Here is a 26789-nt window from a genome sequence, read left to right on the forward strand (position 1 = left end):
TTTTTCTGTGTTGCCTTGATCGTTTTACAATGTGTTATATACCAAAATGATCGCAATTTAGTGTACAATACAACGAAAAATTAACTCGTTAGCTTTAACCTTTTTGCTCACAGCGGGGTTTGTATACAATTATATATGAAATTTTTTTTCGCTCTGTCATATATCCCAATATTTATATATGATAATGATATTTTTTCTTTTCTGATGGTTGCATACTAAACTTCAGGCAATGACAAAAAAAGGAGCCAAAAATGATTTCTTAATCTTCATAACTAAGCGTGCTATGATTTTTTGAAAAAACATTTTTTCCACTTCGGCGCTCACTCGCGAACGCCGTCAGCATATGGGAGACGATTTTTAAAGTACTGCTTCGGCGTTTAAGGGTTAACTTAATGAAACACATTAAAAATGTCAGCAAACATAAACTTAACTTTACAAAACACATTGATAGAACCGTAACACTTAACTTTACAAAAAACTTATATTAAATTTTTTTTTTCTTTTTTTTACATTTTTTTTTTTACTTTTTTATACATTACGTTTTTTTTAACAAAATTTCAATTTCTTCACCACTTTCAACTTTCTGTTTTTTCGTAGTATCAATTGGATCTTCCATTTTGCTTACTCCTACTAAAGGCCTCTTTAAAAAATAACTATCCAAGGAAGATTGCTTCTGCCTACTTTTCACAATGTTCCTGAAACAACTCAGGCCAACGTCATCGAACTGCGCAAGCATATGACCTGTGTAAGCCTTTTTGGGGTGTCTCTTTTCTACAAATGATTGACCTTATGAAAAGCAGCTAGAGCATCCTTAATTTCTGCCGTTGTCATAGAGTCGTCGTCCTCCACCTCGCCGCTGTTAGAGAACTCTTCTTGAATGAGGTTATGTTGCATGGACTCCAACTCCTTCAGGTCATCCATTGTAAGCTCCTCTTGGTGCTCTTCGAGAAGGTCATTGATGTCGTCCTCATCGACGACCAGCCCTATGAACTTGCTGAGTGCAATGATCTCGTCAAGATATGGTTGCGAAACAGTTTTAGGATCATCAACTGTTCCTGAATCTCCACCAGCTTCGCCCACGTTGAGTCCCTTGAAGTCTCGGGCAGATACGGCATCAGGCCAGAGTTTCTTCCACGAAGAATTCAAGGTTCGCCTCGAAACCTCCTGCCAAGCTTGATCGATGAGTCAGATGCATATGACGATGTCGAAATGCTCCTTCCAAAATTCACGCAAGGTGAGGTTTGTGGTATTGGTGATGTTGAAACATCTCTTGAAAAGATGTTTCGTTTCGTATACAGCTTCTTGAAGTTCGATATCACTTGCTAGTCCATGGGCTGGAGGAGAGGGGTGGTGTTAGGCAGAAGATAAATAACCTTGATAAAATAATATTCCGCTAGGATATCTTCCTCGAGACCAGGAGGGTGAGCAGGGGCATTGTCCAACAACAGCAGACATTTCAGAGGGAGGCACTTCTCTTCCAAGAATTTCTTCACTGTCGGGCCGAAACACAGATTTACCCACTCGGTGAACAAAAGTCTCGTTACCCAGGCTTTCGCATTAGCCTTCCACATCACTGTAAGCTTCTCCTCTAGCACTTTGTGGGCCTTGAAGGCTTGAGGAGTCTCCGAATGATACACACGTAGTGGCTTCACCTTGTAATCCCCACAGGCGTTGGAACAAAGTGCTAGCGTAAGCCTGTCTTTTATAGGCTTATGCCCGGGTAGCTTCTTCTCTTCCTGCGAGATGTACATCTGATGAGGCATTTTTTTCAAAAAAAAGGCCAGTCTCATCACAGTTGAAGCCTTGCTGAGAACTGTAGCCTTCCTTGATTGTCATCTCGTTGAACGTCTTAATAAAGGCTTCGGGCGCTTTCGTGTCCGAGCTGTCCACCTCCCCATGCTGCACCACTGAATGGATGCCAGTCCGTTTATGGAATTTTTCGAACCACCCATGTGAAGCCTCGAAGTCTGGGGTTGGCGTCGATGTCCCTTCTCCTCCGTCGTCTTCGGCTGGGTAATCAAATCGCCGAAAATAGCACTGGCCTTGTGGCAGATTGCCGTCTCCAATATCGTATTGCCAGCGATTTCCTTGTCTTTTATCCAGACAAGAAGCAGCCTTTCCATCTCGTTGTGCACGTGGCTCCTCTTGCTTGACAAAATAGTCACGCCCTTGGAAGGTGTAGCTGCTTTGATGGCTTCCTTCTGCTTAAGGATGGTGCCTATCATCGACGGATTTCGGCCATATTCCTTAGTGATCACACTCAATCGCATGCCAGCTTCATACTTCATGATTATATCCATCTTTGTCTCCAAAGAAAGCATCCTCTTCTTTCCGTGAACTTCAACTTTCTTGGGACCCATGACTACGTATATACTGTACGTAATCAAGTTATGTAGTACGTATACGTATGTACTAAAGTTCTCACACAACACAATAAAGTAGTACTACAACGAAATCACTAACGAATTTACGTTGATAAATGAAATCGTATAGAACAAACGATTCGGCGTGCATATAGAAACGCTGCTACTACCGAGTGGCCGAAAAAGCACGCCGCTACATAGATGCATGATGGGATCATGGGAGAGATGCTGACCAATAGGAGAGCAGGATCTTATAGCGGTGACTAGCATCAGGAACCAATGGGAGAGCGGGAGGATGGCGGCGAGTCTACTCAGTTGGCGGCGCACGATTTTTAAAATTATCGGTGGTCCAGGCGAATCTCGGGACTTTACAGCAACAACCTTTTGTATCCTGAACTATTTTCGTATGTAGAGCCAAAGAAATCTTCGTATTTGCTTTCGTAACTCGAATTTTTTGTAAGTTGAGCCTTTTGTATGTCGAGGTACCACTGTATATATATATATTCATACACACACACAGTGACCCTCCCCTTTTGTATGCATTTCACATTTCCTTGTTTCATATTGTTGCAGATTTTTGTGTGAACACATCATTCACTCGTCTGTAGTGAACTTTCATTAATTTGCACATTTTTCTTTGGGCTGTATCTAAAATTATTACTAATTCACTTTTCATAGAGAGAGAGCGAGAGAATGACTGACAGCACAAAATTTTTCATTAAATTTACGGGAGAGGGTGAGTAAATGATTTACCTAATAATAAGTACTAATTTTCAAATATTAATACACTTTAATATATAATTATATAAAAATAAAAATGTAAATGTTTGTTTGTTCAAAATCTTAAATCTCCTAAGGCTCTCCACCGATAGCTTTGAAATTTTGACCAAACATTGCATTTGAATACCCATGTGTTTCTATAATGGGGTTTCATCCTACCTCCCCTCCTCCGAAAGGGGTGGGGATGTGAAGGGTTTCCCTGAAACAGAGCTGGGTCTGCCTGTGAAATGGGCTGGTTATGCCCACAGACTTCATTACTTTACAAATTTATCATACATAATTTCTGTATACATATGACTTGTAGTATGCGCAGAATGATGCCGTAGGCCAAAGAAAATGTGCTTCTGAATGATATGGGATATTTGAGAGTAAGTTGTAGGCTGGTACTTAATTTTGCAAAATAACTTTGAAATGATATTAGGGTGTTCTGGGATGATAGTTTGAGGTATAGGTTTGTTTTAAGTGTAGATTTTGGCGATAAACTGTTAAAATAGGCAGTTATAAGCGTTTTAGTGGTGTCTTTAGCCTTCTTAAGAGTAACAGTTGTAGGCAAGTACTGTAATGTAAGGTTATCTTGGGCATTTTGGGATGATGGTTTGAGAGGTATTTTTGTTTTAAATTGTTTTAGTATGATAATTTAAGGTATATTTTTGTTTGAACTATCAAATTAAGCTGTAAAATGTTAAAATAGACAGTTATAAGCATTCTAGTGTAAGGGGCACAAGGTATTTGGCAGTTATAGACATTTTTAGAGCGGATTTTTGCATTTCTGCGTTAGGTTCTGGAATCTGTTCCCGCATTAAAATGTGGGGGCACTGTGCCCACCCCATTTTCACATGAGAATAAGTTCCAGAATCTACTTCAAAAATCTCCTCTAAAAGTGGTCATAGCTGGCTTATATTTAAAGGCAGTCCTCAGTTATCGGCGGGGGTGCTGTTGTTGGCAGGGTGCTTATAAATGAAAACCGCCATTAACGGAAACTTGGTGATTTATGGCGCTGATATCAGGTTAATGGTACTGATAACTCGTTAATGGCGCCTTCTTTATTAGTGGCACCTTAAGGCGCCGATAAGCGGAACTCGGCACTTTTATGGTGCTAGACGAGTGCCATAAAACTGGATCACCATTAACCAAGTCTGCCAGTAACCGTGGACTGTTTATATAGTGTATATACGGGCAGTCCTCGGTCATTGGCGGGGGTTCTATTCTCGGCGGGGTGCTGATAAGCGAAAACTGCCATTAACCGGTTATTGGCACCTCTATTAGGTATGTTATGGTGCCATAACTATTATCACCGATTTTATGGCGCTAGACAAGTGCCATAAAACGGGATTGCCATTAACCGAGTCCGCAGATAACCAGGGACTGCCTGTATTTATTCTGAGACCATTTTCAGTACCTAAGATACTGATTTCCAAGATTATGAAACCTAACTATATTTCCAGAGTTTAACTCGTGCAAACCCATAGATTTAGTAATATATTGCTGATCCCATAAAAAATACTCGTAAAAGGAGGAGAAGGACATCAAGTTGTAAAGTGTTTTGTTTAAATCTGTAATTTTTAATATGCTAAGAAATTTTAAAGAATAATCATGCAGTAATTATTTCTTTTGATAAATAGTTGTGTAAATATATGGAAAACTTTTTGTGAGTTGAAAGCAAAACAATTAGTATGTACCTTATTTGATTTTACGGGGCCAGCAAGATGATGATGTATAGTTTTATTGTTCCATCAAGACATTTCCAGATTACTGTGCATGTTGTTGTGTGGTTATTAAGAGAATCTTTGATGCGCAGCTGGCATACTGTGGTATAGAAGTGTGAAATGCTTTGAATTTATAAGATATTATAGCTTCTTTTCCTAGAATAATTACATGTGGCATTCTAAGTACTTATTCCCAATAATGGTGTTACACTGTATCACTGTACCTCCATTCCAGTTGCAAATATCTCAACAAATTACACATAAGCAGCTCACTGATAAGCAAGTGCTTTCCTTCTGTGACAGCTCACATTAAAGCTTTGTAATAAAAAACTTCTTATACACTATACGTATACGTACATAAAAAGTTGTGTGGTTTTGAAACTTATATCTAATTTCTATTCTCTTGTCAGCTACAGTTTTTAAATGTTAACATTTAGTCACATATGTGGTTAATTGATCTGGTTTTGATTGTACATCGTCTTATGATTTAACATGTTGAGCAGCTGTACGACACTAACAAGATTTTTCTACAAAAATATTTACGGTAATATAAATTTCATGCTTCATCATTATTTTTTTACTGCAGTGATATTGCAAAATCTGGGAACCTTTCTTGCAGTGCATAAAAGGTGCTCCTCTTGAGTTTTTATGAAATGCATTTTTAAGTAAAGGAATTGAATGTACGTAAACAACTTTTGACTAGCAAACTTTATGTGAAACTGAATGCCTTATATGGCATACTTCAGACAGCACTGAAGGTTCTTTGTATCCCTTAACCCCATGGCGTCATTATTCCTGATGTTTACTTTTTGTTTGTTTATAGTCTCTTTTCACTTAAATGTCCAGGTAACACACTTCTCTTGCTCCAGTTTTCATTCTCACTCAAGAACAAATCAGTAGGGCCATTCCTATTTGAGTCTACCAGTGACTGAGTGGTCTGGTTGAATTGTTAAATATGTAATAGTAACCATTATCATTACAATCAGTTACCTTTTTATGGTTTTATATAAACATTGACATCCAGAACCGTAGTAAGTATACATAAAGATCATATTTTTGATTGGTAATATCAAGCCCTTGAGTTTATGTGAAAAAGACATGCAAATAATTAGTGGTTTACTTTCCATTGATCTTAAAATTATTGTTAGTGAATTAACTTTTTCCAAAGTTGTCTTTCAGTATCCTAGATTAGGAAGACTGTTTAGAATGATTTATGCAGTCATTTCCTATCACCAAAATACTAATGAGTTACTTTCATTATTAAAATTATTATAGTATATGGCTTACTCCTGAGTTCAAATGTGTTGACTTTGCTCATGCATACAGTACTAGGAGCCCAAACTTACTTCTTGAAAGTTAGGTCCCGTATAGAAAGTTATTTAGATGTAAATTAGATTTTTAAGTACATATTTGAAATTCAGGAAGTTAAAAATCACCTAGAGAGGTGTTTTTCATATTTGGTAGCATATAGTGATTTGACTTAAAGTGCATAAAGGGATTTTGACGAAGGAAAAATCTATTTCTGGGCGAGGGGCCTGTGTCGCCCAGTGAAATAGGTTCCTTTGATACTATTTCTAGGTATAAATATTGCTATTCATACGAGAGAAAAAGAGAAACGATAGTGCCAAGGTAAATGGCTCGCTCACCTTTTAATAAAAGGTGTCGGTATATATAAAGAGCGAGTGAAAACCACTATCAGAGGTACCCTGCCATTTAGCTTCTTCCTCCGCCAAAACCCCATCTACAGAGGAGCTGTACTATAGCCCCGCTACCCTCTACTACTACAGTGAGCGCCTCTGACGTCATTCCTGAAGATAGCAACCCAAGCTTGGGTTAAGCAGGGTGAGGAATACAGATACAGGGTGGGATTTCACTGGGCAACACAGGCCCCTTGCCTAGAAATAGATTTTTTCTTCATCAAAATCCCTTTTCTGGGCTCAGACTGTGTCGCTCCGTGAAATAGTGCCAGAGAATTAGCCCCACCAAGCTTGGAACAAAATACAAAATACTGAAATTAGCAGGTAAAACAAACACCAGTAAGGTTAATTAGTATAATGTACAACTTAAAAGTACAAAATTGGTACAAAGTGAAAGGTAAAGTATATTTTACCATCTTAAAATTACTTAGCTTAAAAACTTAAAGGTACTAAGCACAAAAAACTTGAAGGTACTTAACAGTAAAACATGTAAGAAACAGAGACAATCAAGTTGACAATCATACAAATAAGCGAGGGAACTGAGCCCTAACGCAAGCAATAATGTAAGAACAATTACATCCAAGGCAATATGTAAACTAGAGGCGAACTAGCTAAGCAAGGGTGCAAGTGAGGCAGGCAGAAGGGAAGGCTACAGTGAAAGATTAATAAGATTATTAAGCAGTGTCAGGGGAAACTTTGTTTCCAGCTGCCACTGCTGAAAATTTAAGGGCCTCCAAGGACTTTTAAGTAGTGGTGTTTAAAGACTGTCGGAGATTTCCAGCCTGTGTATTTCTTAAGATCGTCAAAATTCATATGTTGAAAATAATTGATAGATGTGGCAACTGCCCTAACATCATGAGCCCGTGGGAAGGATTCCGGGTTGGCTTGTTTAATAAAGTACAAAATTTGTTGTCTGATGCCTTTTAAGGAAATCGTACCACCCTTCTCCCTGATGAATAAGGGACCTGAAGACTTTAAGGTTGTTCTACTCAAGTAAGCACTTAAGGAGTTAACTGGACATAGGGACTTGTCCTGGGGGAGTGGTAAGATTTTCCATGGGGTCCATCTTTTTTGGCCAAAAATTGACGATCTGGGGAGAGAAGTACTTCTCCTGATGGAAGGAATTCAATGTGACCTGGTTTTCTCGAAAGAGCCGACAGTTCTGAAATTCTTGCTCCTGATGCTAAACTTAATAATAATAAAGTTTTTCTCAGGAGGGATATATAATCACATGATTCATTATTTATTTCTGAGGCCAACTTAAGAACGTCATTCAAGAACCAAGAAACTGACTTAGGTCTCTCTGAGGGTCTAAGTCTAGCACAAGCTTTTGGTATAGAGAAAAAGTAAGAATCTGTTAGATCTATAGCAAAACCAAACTGGAAGATCTTTTTAAGAGCTGATTTGGTAGTGGTAATTGTGCTTGCTGCAAGACCTTTCTCGAACAAAGTTCTGAAGAAGGAAATGGCCAAATTTGTGGTCATTATTTGTGTATTTGAGCCTTTAAGAAACATAGCTAGTTTCTTAACGGCCGAGTCATATTGACGTAAGGTAGATTCCCTTTTATCTGATTCCAGAAATGCAACATTTTGGGGATCGATGTAAGCGTTCCTGTGAGCTGCAAACTTCAAGAAATCCATAAAGTTAGGGCTTTCTGAATCCTTGAGGAAGCGGACACAGTCCGTGTTTGAACTAGCTGGGTTAGTTTGGGATTGGGAATCCATAGGGGCCGGAGTCCTAATTCTAGGAGCAGTGGGAACCAATTGCTTTTGGGCCAATTGGGAGCTACTAGAGCAACCCAGCCTCTAACAATCTTAGTTTCTTCAGGACTTTCAGAAGAAGATTCACCGGAGGAAACGGGTAGATCTTCTTCCACACATTCCAATCTATTGCCATAGCGTCCGTGGCATAAGCCAGAGGGTCCAGGTGTGGTGCCACATAGCAAGGGAGCCTGTGATTTGACTCCGTGGCAAAGAGATCCACCTGAAGCCCCGGGATTTTCTGACAGATCCATTTGAATGACTCGTTGTCCAGGGTCCACTCCGATTCTAGAGGGGCGGAGCGTGACAGAGCATCTGCTACCACGTTTCTTACCCCTGCTAAGTGGGTGGCTGACAAGTGCCAATTGTTCTTGTCTGCCAGAGAAAAAATGGCTATCAGGACATGATTCAGGTGACTTGATTTGGATCCGCCCCTGTTTATGCAGTGGACTACCACTGCACTGTCTAGGACCAGTTTGACATGCGATTTCTTGTGTGGCCGGAGCCTCTTCAGAGTAAGAAACACTGCCATAGCTTCCAGTACATTGATATGTAGCTGGTGGAATGGTAGGGACCAGGTGCCCTGGACCTTTTTGTACTGCAAGTACCCTCCCCACCCACTTAGGGACGCATCCATGTGGATCACTAGAGACGGTGGGGGGAATTGAAGGGGTACTGCCCTTGATAGGTTCTTCACTTTCGTCTATGGGTGGAGACGTTTCCGCAAGATCGCCGGGATAGAAGCTAGCTTGTCCCGGGACCTCCGGTTTGCTTTTGAACGCCAGACCCTGATTATGTCCTTCAGTCTGGCTTTCAGAAGAATGTCTGTGACCGAGGCAAATTGGAGTGAGTCTAAGATTCTTTCTTGGTTCCTCCGGGAAGTTTGGCGTTGTTTGAGAAATTGCCTTGTAGCCTTGGCTATTTCTTTCCTTTTCAACGGTGGGATTGACAGAGTATGTAAATCCAAGTCGCATTGCAGGCCTAACCACTGGAACCGAGATTCCGGTGTTAGTCTGGACTTGGTTTTGTTTATTTGGAACCCTAGATGTTCCAGAAACTTGATTACTTTGACCGTTGCCTTTTGGCATTCTTTGGGGGACTTTGCCCATATGAGCCAATCGTCTAGATATGCTACTAGCATTATTCCTTGAGACCTCAACTCTTGGACAACTGCTTCCGCCAGTTTCGTAAATATTCTAGGGGCGATGTTGAGCCCGAAAGGCATTACCTTGAAAGAATAAGCTTTGTTTCCTAGCTTGAAGCCTAGGAACGAGCAGAAGTGTCTGGCTATTGGAACATGATAATAGGCATCTGTAAGATCTATAGAGGTTGTGACGGCCCCACGGGGAAGTAAGGTCCGCACTTGTGAAACGGTCAGCATTCTGAACTTGTCGCAAGGAATGAATAAGTTTAGGTGGGACAAGTCCAGGATGATTCTTCGCTTTCCTGAGTCTTTCTTTGGCACGCTGAACAAGCGTCCTTGAAATTTTAAGTTCTTGACCCTTGATACTACTCCTTTGAGAAGAAGATCTTGGGTATATTCTATCAATTCCGCTGTTGGTTTTTGGTAGAAATGGTTGGGTGGAGGAGGACCTTCTGTCCAACTCCAACCCAAACCTTTGGTCACTATACTTTGAGCCCAAGAGCTGAACCCCCACCGTTGGCGGAAGAGTTACAGCCTCCCTCCTACCTTGGGACTCTCACGGTTGGTTTGTGGAGGGGCGGCCTCCCCGTGCTTCCCGGAAACCTCTGCCCCTGCTGGTGGCCCTGCCGGATCCTCGATGTCGAGAGACACCCCTGGCATGGCTGCCTGTGGCAAACCTATTAAATGGCTGAAAGGCCTGGGCCTCAAAAGCCGAGTTATAGGTTGGCGAGACAGCAAAGGAGGTTGATGGCTGGGGCTGTTGGGGTGGTGAAGTCAAAAGCACATACTGCTGTTGAGGGTGTGCTTTTGAAGCGGCGTGCTGTGGTACCTGGGGAACCTGCATCACCTGGACCAGAGCCTGTTGTGAAGCCTGGAAGGACTGGAACTTCCTAGGCTTTTTTTTCAACCTGGGGTTGGTTCCGGAGGATTCTGGCTTACGTTTGTTTACCAGACCCCACCTGACCTTCAGGCTCTGGTTTACCTTAGAGGCCTCGTGCAGCACCTCTGCCACTACCGGAGGAAGCGATCAGCCTGTTAGGCTCGTGGCGGATGGTGGCCTCCCCCAGAACATGCTTCCTGCAGTTCCTCCTTGCGACGACAAAGTCATAGAAGTTGCACTGCATTGTATGCAGTAACAACTTTGCCATGACCTTAAATAATGGCTCTTGTTCGTAAACAAGAGCCGTCATTTCCGCCATCGTCAAGGAGGAGAGTGACCTGCTGAGCCTAGTCCGGGCGTCGAACTCCGTCTGGATTAGTGATTCAGATAGCCTGGGGAGCCTCTCGCTGAATAGCGTTGTGGTGCAGTCAGGTTTCAGCTTCCCTACTGTGAAGGTGGGTGCTGCACCCTCAAAATAGTTTTCTGATCCGGGGATCAGAAGGGAGGTCGGCTCCGTTTCCCGGAGCTGAGGCATAGGCTCGTCCTTAAGAGCTGCCTGGTATGTAGCTTCCACTACCTTATAGGTAAGTGGGAGCGGAGTGCCTTCCACCGTGGTAAAAATGGTGAAAGGGCTTTTGAAGGCGGTGAGGCGAGTGTTTTCACACTCCCACTCATCCAGACTTCTCAGCCACGCCTGCTGCGCCTGTTCCCGAGGGAGGATGACAGTCTCCTTCGGGACTTTATCCTTTCTCATCATGGCTGCGTCAGTTAACCGGACGTAGCCCATGAATGGAGGTTGAAGGTTCTTGGGATAACACTCGAAGTCTTCCAACCTCCGAGTCCCAATACCTTCAATGGAGAGCATGCCGTTCACGAACGGAGCGTATGCCGCAATCCTCCACGGGTTGTTTGGCTTGAAGTCCGGGAGTCTTGACGAATCCGGCATGACGGCAGGTATTGCTACCTGACCGGATTGAGAGTGGCCTGCCGCGAGTGAGTCCCTAATTCCCGTCATAGCATTTTCCTGGGCAGCCATCCTCTCCGTCAGGGATTGGATCGACTGACCCGAGGCCTCGACCAAGCTTGAAAGTTGGGAGAACATCTCCTGAAACCTAGTGTTGACTAAGTTTCCAACAACGTCTCCCACCCTCTCCAGGATATTGGAGGAGAAAGCTTCGGGGTCGAAGGAGGAAGACTGGGCCTTCTCCTTCCGAGGCCTATGCTTAGGGGACCGCGGCGCAGAAGAAGACGCACCCTTAGCTTTATCTGCCCCGGGATGGTGAGCCGGGGACTTCTGGATAGAGGAAGGAGCTGACTTCTTTGGCAGCGACTTCGGCTTTGTTTTAAAGTCCGTAGAAGACTTGACCTTGGGGATCACAGAAGAAGTTTTTGGTCGTACCGACCTCTGCTTCTCCATGAAGCCCCGGAAAGAAGTAGATGTGGAAGGGATAGGAGAAGGAGAAGGAGAAGAACTCAAGGAAAGCCCTTGAGCCCCTACAGGACCTGCCTCAAGTACACCCTTACCTTTGCCCATGACATCTACAGTCATGGGCTCCAAGTCCAGGTTGAGAGCCGCAACGTCCTCTGCGATGTCCTCCGTCAGGTCCCCTTCCGCCGGGAGCGAGACCATAGCCTGGATATCAGCGATGAGAGGAGCGGCAACTTGGGGATCCACGGCTGAACCCCTCTTCGTGCCAGGGAAGACTTGGTCTGCCATGTCCTGGGCCAAGATGTACGGGTGGCCTTTGGGAGAATTCCTCCCGAAACCCCCGACCCAGGCTTTCAAGGTGGCTAAAGCTGCTGCCCTCTTCGCTTCCAAGACCTGTAAGAAGGGTTAGAGTTAGCCATAGAGACAAGACGACTGAAGTATATGAATCAAACAATTCAATTCGAAAATATGCACGTAAGTGAATATAATGAGCAAATGAATGGACTCTATGCCATTGATAATGGAGACTTACTTCGGTGGAGGCTGCTCCAACTAAGGCATAGCAGGTGAGGCAGTTCTCATGGTGCCACACCAAGTAGTCGTCTACCCGTATGGCGCACCCGGCGTGGGAGCGGCAGACTTCATGTCCACAGGGATCCTGCAGGATGGCATTACAGCCGGGTTCCTGGCAACAGATGACCTGTAAGTCAAAGGATACATGAGTATCATGACAACCTCCGGGGAGGTTATAGAACTTAATGCTATAAGTCTAATTTGTAGTAGGCGCCGGAGTTGAGCCTACCATCCAGGCAATATATATATATATGTATGCATGCAGTCACATATGTAAAATATATCAAGGTTAACAGCGCCGGAGTGGCTCCGGAGAACCAGACCAGTAATACCGGTATGGCCCTGTAACTATATCAAGGTAACTGCTGCACTGCAATGCATAGGGGGGAGAGATTACTAGGTCAACTCTGCCGTGGGGCCGAAGTATGCCGCAAGCCACTGCAAGAGCGGAAGAGAGACAGTGAAACAGAAACCCATATTAGAAACATACATATAAATATAAAATAAATGAATATAAGCTAGACTAACACGGGGGAAGAAATTACTAATAACAGTGTAAGATAAGGATGTCCAGGAGGGGTAGGCTAATCGCAAGTCTGATGACTCGGGTGTGTTAGCCTAACCCTTAGGCGGCCAGTCGGTATGCTGTACCAATATGGGGGCAGGAGACTAGGAGCCAGGACATAAAATGAAGGGACTAGGTCCTAACTTAAGGGAGAGACTCCTTACGAATCGGGATCTGACTAGGCTAGGCTACGATCCGAAACATACGGTCGGAGTAGGGGGACCCCGTGAAAGACTAGACTGAATAAATTTCAAGCTGACTGCATGAAAAACACAATAAAACAGTTATGGAATAATAAATAGTACTGCTAAGGTAACTCTGATGGTATGGGAGAACAAAAGAGTGCGGGAGCCGCCATGCGGTCAGGGAGAGAGAAGTCGGCGTGGGAACCATGAAGCTCACGCTACCTAATCTCCTCCTAAACACAATAAAATGGGTGAGATCTGCATAATTGAGATAACAGCAGTACTTAACTTGGATGCAGTAGCTTGATCCATCGTAAAGAAGAATAATCCAATAAGTCAGCGCAAAAAAAAACAGCACAAAACAAGACGCGTGTAATGGCGGTGACGCTATCAAAAGGAATGGCGTCAGAGGCGCTCACTGTAGTAGTAGAGGGTAGCGGGGCTATAGTTCGGCTCCTCTGTAGATGGGGTTTTGGCGGAGGAAGAAGCTAAATGGCAGGGTACCTCTGATAGTGGTTTTCACTCGCTCTTTATATTTACAGACACCTTTTATTAAAAGGTGAGCGAGCCATTTACCTTGGCACTAACGTTTCTCTCTTTCTCTGGTATGAATAGCAATATTTATACCTAGAAATAGTATCAAAGAAACCTATTTCACGGAGCGACACAGGCTGAGCCCAGAAATGAATTTATGAAATTGGGAGGTCTGTTTTAGTTTAAATACTGTTATGGATTCTAGAACATTTTCTTTTTATACTACTGAGGTTACTGAGCTGTCAAAAATAATAATAATAAGCCTGTGGTATTTTTAAAAGCAAAGCTCTCTAATCCTATTCATTGACTCTGCATTGATTCATACATTTCCATCCTACATTGTGATTGTAAGTGACCTGAACAGTTCCTGGTGGTTGAAATAAAATGATCTCCCAGCTGGCTAGTTTCACAAATATTTCATGATAGGATTCAGACATTGTTATGTACAGTATTGATACAGTACTGTAGGTTGCCTAATATGTATGCACCCTGTAATTTTGCTTTAGTAAGGTAATTTAAGTAAATCTATGCTCATGCACTACCAGTAAATATCAATACTAATCTGTGATTATTTAGGATATAGTAGTCAAACTAAAGTTCAGGAAAGTATTATATGTATTGTTAACTAAGCTAAGTATAAAGAAGTACCCACTTTGTTAAGCTTTTGTTGCTCACAGGAGAGAGAACGAACCAGTGAAATTATATTTTGTGGGTTTTTTTAAAAGCATAATTTAGCAATAAATCATTTATAGCTTCTAAGTAATTGACCAGCCATTTTCAATGTAGATATGTAAAGGTATAGTATAATATAAATAGTATTTATAAAGTATATGCTCTACTGTATGCAGTACTATTTGCATATGTAAGTACTGTATATATATTTTCATCATAAGTGGTTACCTTGGTGTACATTAAATGATGGTAGAGTATATAACCATTGCTTTAATAGAGGTCTGAAGAGAGTACCAAACTAAAGATCTGTTAATATCAACAAAGCACTACATTGCATTAGTGGAATGTGAGTCAAGTACTGTAATTGTACTTTATTATATAAACTGATATAACCATATATTCTTGTTTGTTATTTTCATTTTTATTCTAGATTGAATATGGTAGTGCACAGTATGTACAGTATACTTATGAATATGTTTAAACTAGTAACGTAGTTGAAAATGTTTATCACTAATAGAAAATAAGGCAATGACCTGCAACTAATTAAAAAATGACAAATTGTTCATATGATGAACAAACCTTTGGTCTTAACCATAGGATAATTTTCTAGTGTCAGCTGGAAACTGGTTAAAAATAATCAAAGATTGTAAAGCAAGGAATCTGTGGCATCTGGACACCCATGCATATACAAAGTGGAAGCTGGTCACTGACCAAGCTTGGGACCTTGTGACGCATCAGTCTTTCTTTGACTGCCTTGGAGAGTAGCCTTATTGTGCTCTCCTTCCCAAACAGTTGCTTTGTTTGCCTGTTATTTCTTACATTTTAGAGTGTGTGTGTGTGTGTCTGTCCTTTGATCATGGATTCCTCCAAGAAATCCAAGCCCCATCAATGTATGTGCCCGAAAGTTCAGGGATTTCCATGCTCCAGGTTTTTGGCTTCTGTTACAGATCCCCATTCGACTTGCAGTAGGTGCCGTGCGAATTTTTGTACTATTTCTAACTAGTGCTCGGAATGTTGTTCCTGGCCTATATCTCAGTGGAGGGCTTTCTATAAGAAGAGGGATCAATATAAGGCGTCAACTTGTCCATCTTGGGAAGGTTTGTTTGCCTCCTCAAGTTGACATTTTGGCATCTCCTTCTTCCAGTAGTCTTCTTCCTGCATCTTATTTTCCTGTGTACCTTGTCCTTTTCTTCCACTGATTTGTCTGTAGCAGTATCAGGTGGTGAACAGGATAGTTATATGTTTAATGATGCCCCCTCTCTTGTGGGAGACAATCACACTCCCTCAGGAGAGGAGGCTCCCCCTCTAGCTTCCTTTGTTTCAGATTTGGAGTCCAACAAAATGGTGGTGGTTTGGGCGTCCCTAGGCCTATGGAGTTCACCGTCTTCGGATGGTTTGCTGGAGCATTATTTGTCTGCTCACCAGCCTCCCCCAGTCCCACCGGCAGTCCTCCCCTCCGCCTGGCCTACACTACTTTGGTATGCGTGTGATGCCTTCAAGCGGACCCGGAGCTGTCAACAACGTTGTCTGCTGGGTCGCCACTTATCTCCCCGTCACTGAGGCCATTGGCTTGTGGTGCCATGGCCAATGTCGTGACTTCACTCCCAGTTTCCACTCAGCCTATGACATCAACTGCGGTGTCGGTTTTCCCTCCATCTCAGGCCATAAAGTCATTACCATCCGTGTCTGTGTTGTCTGTTCTACCTCCCTTGGAGACATTCTTTCAGGCGATGTTTGATAAACTGGACACCGTTTTTTGTGAGAGATATGCAGTTCCCCGTACAAAGAGACACTGTAGAAGGAAAGAGCCTTCCCCCATATCTCCTTCTCCTCCTACTTGTACAAGAGTCAGATGGTGGATTCATGACTGTTGTTTCTTCTTCCAAGAATGAGAGGAGTGTTTTGCCATCTTCTCTACCTGGACGTGTCTCTCCATTGTACGTACACGTACATGTTCCAGTTTGCAATGGCTCCACATCTCCACAGTCTACTAGAGTTTGCCTAAGGATGATAGAGCACTGATCAAGAATTTGATGTTGCCTTCCACTCAGTTGTCTCCTGCATCTTTTGGGATTTCTCATAATGAATGTGTGGGTGAGGATCACAGTCGAGGACGTGAGACGCTTTGCATCCATGGATGTGCGTCTCAGTCTTCTCCCAAGACAACTAGACTTTCTAAGTCTCCTTCCCCTAAGATTTCTCGATATCATCATTCTCAATCTAGAGATATTGACCTTCGAGGTCAGTCTCCTCCCTCAAGACCTTCTTGTGCTCGTCAGTTTTTATCTCACCACTGCGGACATGATTCACCACACGTCCGTGTACATGAGTCGTCTCGCAGCCATGTATGTAAATCATCTCACAGCTGTGTACGTGAGTCATCTCACGGCCGCGTACTTGGTTTGTCTTGCAGTCGTGTACATGAGTCGTCTCACAGCCGTGTGTATGTGAGTCATTTCATGGCTGTGTCCGTGATACTTCTCAGGACCGGGTACATGAGTCTTTGCGTAAGTGGTATATACATCGCAGGATCATGTTCATGGTGTCCTCAAACCACTTGCTCAGAGGTTTCAGTCATTTGGGATACCATTTCTTCCAGTATGAAACGTGATGCCTATCTCTGTAGGGAGACCTCTGCAAGGGCTTTAGAAAAGGACGAAGCTATTTCTAGACCCTCCTCCTCATGTCGTCATTCTCCATTGCTGGAGCCAGAGGATGGGGAGAGCTATGAGTTTCTGTCTTCTTTTTTGGAGGTTGTTGATCTCATCCATCAGTGCAATAATCTGGAAGGGAGGACAGATGCTCAAACTTCGATGACCCCTACTGGCATAGAAGCTTTGCTCGGCCCAAAGTGGGATTCTAGAGCTTCGTTCGAGCTCCCACTTTCAAAACATACGCAGTCTATTTTGAAGCATATTAATTACCTGATTTTGGATAGGGATAGCTCACTTCGATCCAGTAGGTCATCCAAGTTCCTGTCTCCTCCTCCTCCTGCAGCATAGAAAATTTCATTCCACCAATGTTGTTCAGCTGATGCCATGCCACTTTATTCCTGACTAACTCTGGAACAAATAAGGTCTTGAGTGTCTGTCGTTTTCCTCCCAGGAGGCCTCTGCTATGGAGTCTATTGTTTCCTCTGTCTTCCAGACTGTCATGATTAGACTGCTGCTTCGAAAGTGGGTCTGTTAGCTCTATCTCCTTTATCAGACTCCTGCAGTCTGGGTCAAAGGCCATTTCTCACTTAGACCACCTCAGCGGTGCCTTGTGGGGTAACCTCCTCTTGGCTAGAAGGGATGTGGCCCTATCAAAGGTAGCGAGTTCAGTAGATTTGAAGTCATTGTCAGTCCTTTGTAACGGGGACCTCCTAGAGTCGCAGTTTCTCATCCCAAAAATGCAGTTAGAGGATGTGGTCAACCATAGGGGGGGCTGATACTAAAGATAGACTAGTCCAGCAGGCAGTACCAAAGTCAGAGGTTCATTGTCGTCCTCCTCCACCACCTCAAGGGCAAGCTGAATGGTCTCCCCCTCAGGAAGCAAATCAAGCTTGTGTCTTCATCAAGGACGTCTCAGCCTTCTACAGCTTCTGGGTCAAGACAACAGCAGCACCCCTTCCAGTCTTGCCCCTACAAGCCAGGTAGGGGCACCAGAGGCAGGGGCAGAAGGGGTCATCGATAGGGAGGGTACCTCTTCCTTCCCGTTGCCAAGGGTCGGGGGATGCCTGGCAGCCCATTGGGCCAAATGGCAATTGCACGGAGCGGAGAAGTGGGTAGTAGATGTCCTTTGGGTCGGATATCTCCTACCTTTTGACTTTCTTCCCCCTCTCTCAGACAAACCCCTCCTCCACCTGACTTACACTCAAAGATCTCTGAAGTTCCTAGCTCTTCGGAGCAAAATTTTGAAGATGATGAACAAGGGTGCAGTAGAAGAAGTACATCTTCCTTCACCGGGGTTTTACAGTCACATCTTCCTGGGTCCAAAATCCATGGGCAATTGGAGGCCAGTGATAGATCTTTCCACACTGAACCTACTCATCAGGAAGACAAGGTTCAGGATGGAGATGTCCTGGACGTTTCTGGCAGCAGTAAGGGAGAATGACTTTATGCTGTGAATAAACTTAAAGGATGCATACTTCCAGATATCAATTCACCCTTCATCCAGGAAGTTCCTTCGCTTCACCCTCAGAGAGCAGATCTTCCAGTTCAAGGTCCTTTGCTTCTGCTTGACTACAGCCCCACAGGTATTCACAAGGGTCTTTGCCTTAGTCTCAAGTGGGCTGATGCTCATGGGATTCATCTACTGAGATACTTTGATGACTGGCTGGTCTTGGCAAGTTCCAGAGAGAAGCTACTTCAAGACAGGGATCACCTGCTCTGGTTTTACAAGAGCCTGGGTATTGTGGTAAACCTGGGGAAGTCCAGTCTGGTCCCCAGCCAGAGGGTTCTGTATCTGGATATGTCCATAGATACAGTAGCGTTGAAGGTTTTCCCATCAGACCAGAGGTTACAAAAGTTCAGGACAGTGACATGGTCCTTCCAGTCACAAGCCGAATAACCAGCTCAGCAGTGGCAGGTTCTACTAGGTATCTTCACATCCTTAGAAAAGCTGGTTCCTCACGGTCGACTTCACATACAGTTGGGGATTCCCCTCAACAGCACTTCCAGATCAGTTGAGAAGAGACCTGCATTGGTGGTTGGACGATCAGAATCTTACGATGGGAGTCCTGCTACTTGCTCCCATCCAGATTATCCCTGTTTTCTGTTTTTGGATACATCCATGATGGTTGGGGCGCTCAGCTTGAGGTCCTTCTGGCTTTGGGTGTTTGGAGTGCAGAAGGGCAGGAAGCTTCACATCAATGTTTTGGAAGTAAAAGCTGCGTTTCTGGGACGCGAGGAGTTCTGTGAGAAGGTAGAGGGACATTCAGTTGTGCGCTGATGTCAGACAACACTGCAGTGGTAGCCTGTCAACAAACAGGGAGGGCCAGTGGAGTAGGAGTAGTAGGTCTGATCTGTATATCTATGGAGTTAGAAAATAATTCCAATCACACCAGGAAAACACCTTGTAAGTTCAGAATTAATTGATTCCTGCTTTCACTGTAAACAAACCAACCTATTGACTAACTGTAACTACTTAGGCGCAGGAAGTCAAGGTTAATATTCACAAAGGAACAATCCAAATATGAATATGAATGATGAACCAAGATAATTCTTCCTATCTGAAAAGGGTTAAAGTCTTTGGGTGAACACAGTGACGGCTGTATGGGTCTGATTAAATGAATTCATTCGATGTAGAGAAAAACCTCACCAACCTACAGTATGAAGGACATTAAAATTGGAAGATTGATCTTGTTTATTTGTACGTAGATGATGTGGAATGTGTTGTATGGCCATGGCATGGTCGATGGTCTGTTCCTGGACAGTCTATCTTAAGACAATGCTCCCCTGTGAATGATGGCTGTGTCTCAACATCCAGCCATGCGTCCACGTATTGATCTATGGCCTTGTGTTGACATCCGGCTGTACATCCATGTGTTGATCTACGGCTGCATAGTCATGTCTGAAGCCATGCAAGCTCAAATGTCAAGCACTGTCACTCCAAAGAGACAAGAGGTGCTTATAAGCAAGGTCAAAAGGCTGACTGGAAGAATAATTGCTTGTAATTGATGCATGTATGTGTGCGTCTTCATGGATGTGAGAGCTGGAACAACGAGCAGTGGGCTTTTTGGGAGGACATCAACAGGTAGGAGTTCTGGAAACAGTGACTTAAGTCATGGAAGTTTGATCAATGAGGAGACGACCCTGGCTGTAAACATTTCCACAGTCGTGCAGAAACTCTCACGTCCAGTTCATCAGGAATCTTGAAGAATATCAAAAAGAAGGAGTTCTGAAAGAATGGTGACTAAAGTTACGGCGATCAAACATTGAGTTGACAACAGTCCTAGGGTGGAAACGTCCATAGTCAAGCAGAATCCCTCATGTACATCAAAGGAAAGAGTGTAATTTCTTGGCTGGATGCTGTTGAATCATGGGGAAGACAAACACTGAACCTGGTCATGTCCGTGGATATCTTGAACTATGGTGACTAAGTCATAAGCATGTGAGTGTCAAGGCTAAAAGGCCTATGCTGGAAACATCCCCAAATATCCAGAATCTCCCATGTACAACAAAGGAAAGTGCACCAACTGTCTGGCTGGAAGAAAACTGAGTGTCCTGCTCGAGCCAAACCCCCTGCCAAAGCCAAACACTCAAGAAAAGCATCCTCCGAGTCTTGGATTTCAAAAGAAACCAAAGAACTCGGATGAGCTACCGAGTCATATACAGGACGAATGTCAATTGCTCCCTCTACCCGAGTGTCGGTAGAAACAAGGGTGAAGGAGATACTAGTTTGGGCAATATCCCCGTAACTAGTATTGTTGACACAGGTTACCTCTTCAACTTGCTGTATCTAAGGAAACTGTGTAAGAGAGAGCTTAATCATATATTCAAATAAAATTTTGATATGTTACAGAAGTAGACGAAGGCTACATTAGAGAAGCCGTCCATTTTAGATTCTGAAAAAGAAGAAAATGGAGTTAACCCCCTTGACTCAGAAGGGAAACAACCCTTAGAAGTCATCACTTAGACATAGCTCCCATGTTATGAAAGGGACACTGCCGTCAGATCTGCCTGGGTTCCAAACTTCCACCACAGAACCAGCGGTTGGACAACATACACCAATATGTGAAGTGGCAACACTGTGAGAGCAAAGTGATTGTAAAGGGGCTCCCAGAATCAGTGGAACACGCCACCATCCGACTTCAAGGCGAGCAGCAGGGCTGACAACAGTCGCGGAAGAAGAAGATGGGGAAGTCCAGAACAAAACAAGTTCTGAACTGTAGGGCCTGAAAGGAAACAAATAATATGCCCTCCCCCTCAGTAAGGGAAGAAACCTCCCACCCTGAGAGAAGGAAAAGAAATACTATATACAGGCAGTACCTGGTCATCGGCGGGGGTTCCGTTCCCAGGGGTGCACCTATAAGTGAAAACCGCCACTAACCGAAACTCTGTGATTTATGGCACTTAGAAAGGAGTGAGCCATATGACTCGCACACCCCCACCCCCCACCCAACAAGACAGGACAGAGACAAGACTAAATTCTGACTAGTCATGAGTATGTACTAGTTGGGACCAATGCAATTGTAGAACTTGTGCCATTAATATTCGTGTTGAGGGAGTGGAGGAAAACTTACTATGTTAAGCGAGACAAATACTGTGTCAACTGTATCGATCCACACAAAATCTGAAAGACTAAAACATTACCACGTTCCCAGAAATTGTGTAGATTGAATCAAAATGTTGTGTCTAAAAAAAGGAAATAATTAAACAGTCACCTAGAAGATGTTTGAGAAGTAACAACATTGATGAAAACAGAGAAAAACTCAACACCTAAGCCTACTGCGCAGTATGAATGAGGAAATATATCCCTGAAGACCCAAATCAATATTTCAAATAACAAATTTATTAAAAAGGAACAAGATGGTGCTGCCTGCTCTCTTCCTGAAGGGGGCAAAATTCCCCCCGAGAGAGACTGGGCAGCATTACATGTACACACATAAAATCAATGGATGACGAAGAGTAGGAATAGGCCTGGAAGAAGGGAAGCAGAAATGTCCACATGGGGAGGAGGGAATTTCTCCAAGATGGAAGTCCTGACTTCCTTTATGCTCCTTCTTCTTGTAGAAATTCTTCCACTGCTCAACAGGCCATGAACGACATTCTGGGCATAGATTGGTGATATATTAAAAATTAGAATGACACCTACTGCGAGTTGTATGGGGATCTGTCTTAGAGGAAGCCAGGAAGCATGAACATGGAAACCCTTGAAGGCTGCGACACATACACTGACGCTCACATGACTTCTTAGGCTGGTTAGAGGAATCCATGATAAATCCAAAAACACAGCAGAGAAAGGAATCACAGGCTCAGGACAAAAACCAGCTTGGGAGAAAAAAAAAAGTGAACGTTTGCTCTCCAAGGCGGTTGAACAAAGACTAAATATCTCATGAGGTTAGTGTGGTCTCTGACTTGCTTCCATCTCAGCTACGTATTGCTGCCAGATGCCACAGATCTTTTGCATATACAATTTTTTATTGTTTTTAAACAGTTTCTGGCTGGCCCAGTAGATTTATCCTAATGTTAAGACCTAAGGTTTGTTTCACATATGAACAACAGCAAAGCTTCCACCTCAGTTAGTCACAAACTGTAGATGTACTAGATATGAAATTCTGGCAGTCCCCGGGTTACAACAGGCTTGGGTTAAGTCGTTCCAGGTTTAAGGCACTTACCTCATGGCGCTGTTAACCTGCTTTACTGCGCTGTAACCCGGACTTACAGCTCTGTTGCTGTTTATTCCCATTATAATTATGATGATTCAGGTTAAAGCGATTTTTGGCTTACAGCATCCTGTATTTCCCATTCAAAGTTCTATTAAGGTTATGCTTAAATTCCATGCATTACTGTGAAAGAAAATACTCCTGACATTTCAATGCATTTGGTTTTGGCTTATGAACAGGGGAAACACTTCGTCTGTTGAGCAGATGATCTGTGGCTTGTGAGTTTGGAGTCCTTATAACACTCATGTGGCAGTTATGTACTACTTCTGAAGCAAATATTTGGTCTGAATTTGTCATTCCCATAATTGCAAAAACTTAGTTATTTCTTGTTGTTAAACATTTCTATTTGTTATTAGAATATTATTGCGAAGTCTTGTAATTCTTCAGTATATGTATCACTTTTGAGCTACTAAAGGTAAAGAAAGGCATAATTGTGTGGTGGGGTGAGAGGCTTCAGGATTATAATAAAAAAAATACAGTAGAAACTACTTTAGAATTTGTAAGAAAATTACAAATTTACATAAGTGAAAGAAATGTTTGAAAAAAATTGCAATAAGAAGATTGCAAGCACACTTGGTGTATAGTACATACATATTTACTAAATAGCATAACAGTTTTTATATGGAAAACTTTTAGACAGAAAATCTGATGTTCACTCACTTTCTTCAGCAATCGGACTAAAGCTTTTGGAAAATTTTGTCAGCCATCATGATCATTATTTCTGAGTACTGGGGCATGTCAGAAACTTGAGTTGGTATTAGAATCCAAAAAATGTGACAGGCAATCAGATGTGTTACTTTAATGAACAGTGGAAAACTTGCCAGGGTTAGGATAGTTGAAAGAGTTAGCAAGCCCATTTTGTAATGAAAGCTGGGATGGGAAAAAGAAAATTGATTTAATATTAGGAAAGTGAGCGACCTTAAAGGGGTTGATTAGACTAGACGTAACCCCAATGACAGATTAAGCTGAGAAGTTTAGTACATAATGGAAGAATTTTAGTGAACAAGTGGGAAGCTTGAAAATCTATTTTATCAATCAAGTTCCAATAGAGGAGCAGTTAGTCAGCAAAGCCTCAGGATGAAGACCAGAAGGAAGGTCCAAAAAACCATAGAAAAGAGGGATACAGGAAGACCTAGATTAGATGGCAGTTCTGACAAAAAATTGCTCAAGACAACAGAGTGGAGAGATATAAGTTCACATTTAACCCCAGAAAGAAGTCTTATTTAAATGCAATCATAACTTGTATAAATGTAGATGTTTCGTTACCATAAACAAAATTTAAATAGACAATTAACATGTACTAAACTAGAAGAATTTTAGATAAGTGTTGGTTTCCATCAAAGATCAGGATGGCAAGAAAAAAAAAATCAGTTCCATTATCTTCAAGGCTCCATAAATGGAAAAAAGCTCAGAGAATATAATTCACATTTTCTTTTATAATTTTCTTCTAATTGAGAGTACTAGTACATATACATTAAGGCCATGGTTGGGCTAAGTGAAGTCATCGTTAATGGAACTACCTAGATTTATTGGAAACTGTAATAGAAGAGAACGTTTTCTACTTTTTATTCAAATTCATAAAACTGTAAAGCTTCATGTCTATTATTCAAGTGATAATGTGCTGATGATGCAGGTTTATTACAGGATAATTGATTGAAAAATTTAGGTAAGAATAATATGACTTTTTTTTTTCTTATCGTGCTTTTGCCTTATTACAGATTTCTGTAAATTAATTTTGTTTCTTAGTACTCTAGTCTCCTTGATCAATTAGTGTGCACAGGTTTTATTTCTCCTTCAAACAAGTGCTCTTTTTTGCAGTCTTGCCTTGAGTCCAGATGCAACTGTCAGCCTTACTAGTGCCCCTCTTTCAAACAACTCTGTCCCAAGTACAGCACAAAAGGGAACCTCTGCAGTTGATAATTCATCCACTGCCAGTGAGAACAGTTCAGAGGATTTGACTGGAGCTGGTACATGGAGAAGAGCCAAGGTTGTATGTGACTATGATGCAACAAGCAAAGAGGAAATGAGCCTGATGATGAATGAGGTAATTTTTGCATGACTTATTGAGATTTTGGTCAAGTAAATAGTGTGGCCAGTTATAAATGGACAGTTGGATGCCCAAATTGGACCAACAAAGATAAATTTATCCTCAGAATTCAAAAATGAAAAGTATTCTTGCTGAAAGCAAAGATTTTTTAATTAACAACATCATCAATTTTTTTTTAAATAAGACAGGTTTCTTAAATACGTAAAGTGTAATTTTTTTATCAATTTATGTATTTATTTATTTATTAAATTTTTCCCCTTCTTTTCCTTCTTCTCGGGATTAATCCCTGAGAACCTGCCTGAGAAGAGTCTACTTAAGACTCAGAGGTCTGAAAAACTAAACCCTATTAATAGTAATAATATAAATGGACAGCTGATGTAATTTCCATCTATGTAAAACTATTTCTTCACTAAGAATGAAAAAAATTAAGTTTGAAATTTCATTAGCATTTGTTTGCCAACTTGCATTTCATTTTATTAAACAAGTATTATTTAGTCTTCCAAAAAGTCAGAATAATATATGCATTAAAACTCTTATAAAAGCCAAAGGTATTTTCAGGGTATAAGATGGAGCCAAGGTCATGAACTTTGCTTTTGTTTTCCTTCCATATTAATCCCATATTGCTTTTAACACAGACTTTTTGCATTTTTCACGATAAATCCAGTCACGTTTTGACTGTGGTGTGTAGTTTGCTTTTTTTATAGGCAGTGTGATTTCCAGTCACCTCTCAACTGTACTGAAGCAAAGGGATGACAAATAGGTACAAAAAGCAGTGTCAATGTCCTACCCTATTAACCAGTGCCAGCTTACCCCAGACCTAACTTAACCTTGAAATGTATAGTACTTCACCAATCCAGTGCACATACGTTAATTAACACGTTGACTGTGATGTGCTCCATTTACTATGGTACATAGGGACTGTTTTAATGAGCAGCATGTACTATAATGTGGTACATTTATTAAGAATTATAGATATTTTTTAAGTACCTTAAATTAGATCAAAAGTCTTTATTTTCATTAAAACAATATTTTAGTAATGTGGGAAAACAAAGTAAACTAGAGCATTGACTAAATACCTTTTCTGGGCTCAGCTCGTGTCGGCCTATGAAAGATCCTTAATATCATTCTTTCTAGGTAAAATTAGCCTAAAATTACCAGAGAAAAACAAAATTAAGAAAATGTCAGTAAAACTGACTCGCTCACTCCTAAAAAGAAGTGTCGGTATGATAAAAGGGGCGAGTGTGGAACACTACCACGAGACAAACACCAATTAGAACTTCCTATCAGAATCCCCCCAAGAGAGAGCTGATACCAACGGGCGATGCAGCCTCTACTACTACTACTAGAGGACGCCACGGACAGCAGCGACCCTAGCGGACATCCTTAAATTTTAGCGCTTCGTACAAGACGCATTTTTCCTTGTGTTGCACTATTTCAGGATTTATCCTTATTTTCTACGATGGAACGCTCTGCAATTGCCACGGCTAAGTTAAGTAACTCATAAGTAATATTTTACCACTTTTTTTTTATCTTCCGGGTACCAGTATTTTCCTCTTAATAGGTCATATACGGTTCCCCGGTTGTCTCGTGGCGGCCATGCTGCCTCGTAAGAATTCCCGGTCCTCCATACTGGGACTTCTTATACTTATGGGCTTACTTTATCACGTTCATTGTTTTACATCGAGTTCTAGCTAGTTTAGCCCTTCTACCATTCTTTTAGTTCGGTATTTAGGGCTTCTATTATTATTATTTCTGGCCCAGCATCCCGGCTCTTGCTCTTCATCGGCTATCGCTGGCTCCGAGTAGGCTTCTGTTTCTTGGAACAGTCTGCCTCCTCCTGGGCTTCTTCTCTTTTACTAAAAGTGTCTCTCCATCTTTTTGATGTACATATTTATTCTATTTAGGGTGTTAGGCTAGCCTAGGTGCTTGTCCCTTATATTGGTTCAGCTTGGTTCACGTGGCCCTCTCACGGTTGTGTTGCTCGCGGCCTAGGCCACTTGCGGTGCACGTGTTCCATCGCACCTTACCCTGCCCCTACCTCCCTTTCTGGTATAGGGAGGAGCTGGGGGACCCCTTGGTTGTCTTG

At 42.3% G+C, this 26789-nt stretch overlaps 1 protein-coding gene across 3 annotated transcripts in view; it reads left to right on the top strand.

The window, feature by feature from the left end:
* LOC135212664 (endophilin-B1-like) overlaps nt 1-26789 on the top strand; it is a 349729-nt gene that overhangs the window by 299286 nt on the left and 23654 nt on the right. For all 3 annotated transcript variants that reach the window (XM_064246310.1, XM_064246312.1, XM_064246313.1), the window contains one exon: nt 24475-24700. In XM_064246310.1, coding sequence (XP_064102380.1) covers nt 24475-24700 — 226 coding nt within the window. The remainder of the gene's footprint in view (nt 1-24474; nt 24701-26789) is intronic.

This window comes from Macrobrachium nipponense, chromosome 41 (assembly GCF_015104395.2).
Source record: "Macrobrachium nipponense isolate FS-2020 chromosome 41, ASM1510439v2, whole genome shotgun sequence".
Classification (NCBI taxonomy): Eukaryota; Metazoa; Arthropoda; class Malacostraca; order Decapoda; family Palaemonidae; genus Macrobrachium; species Macrobrachium nipponense.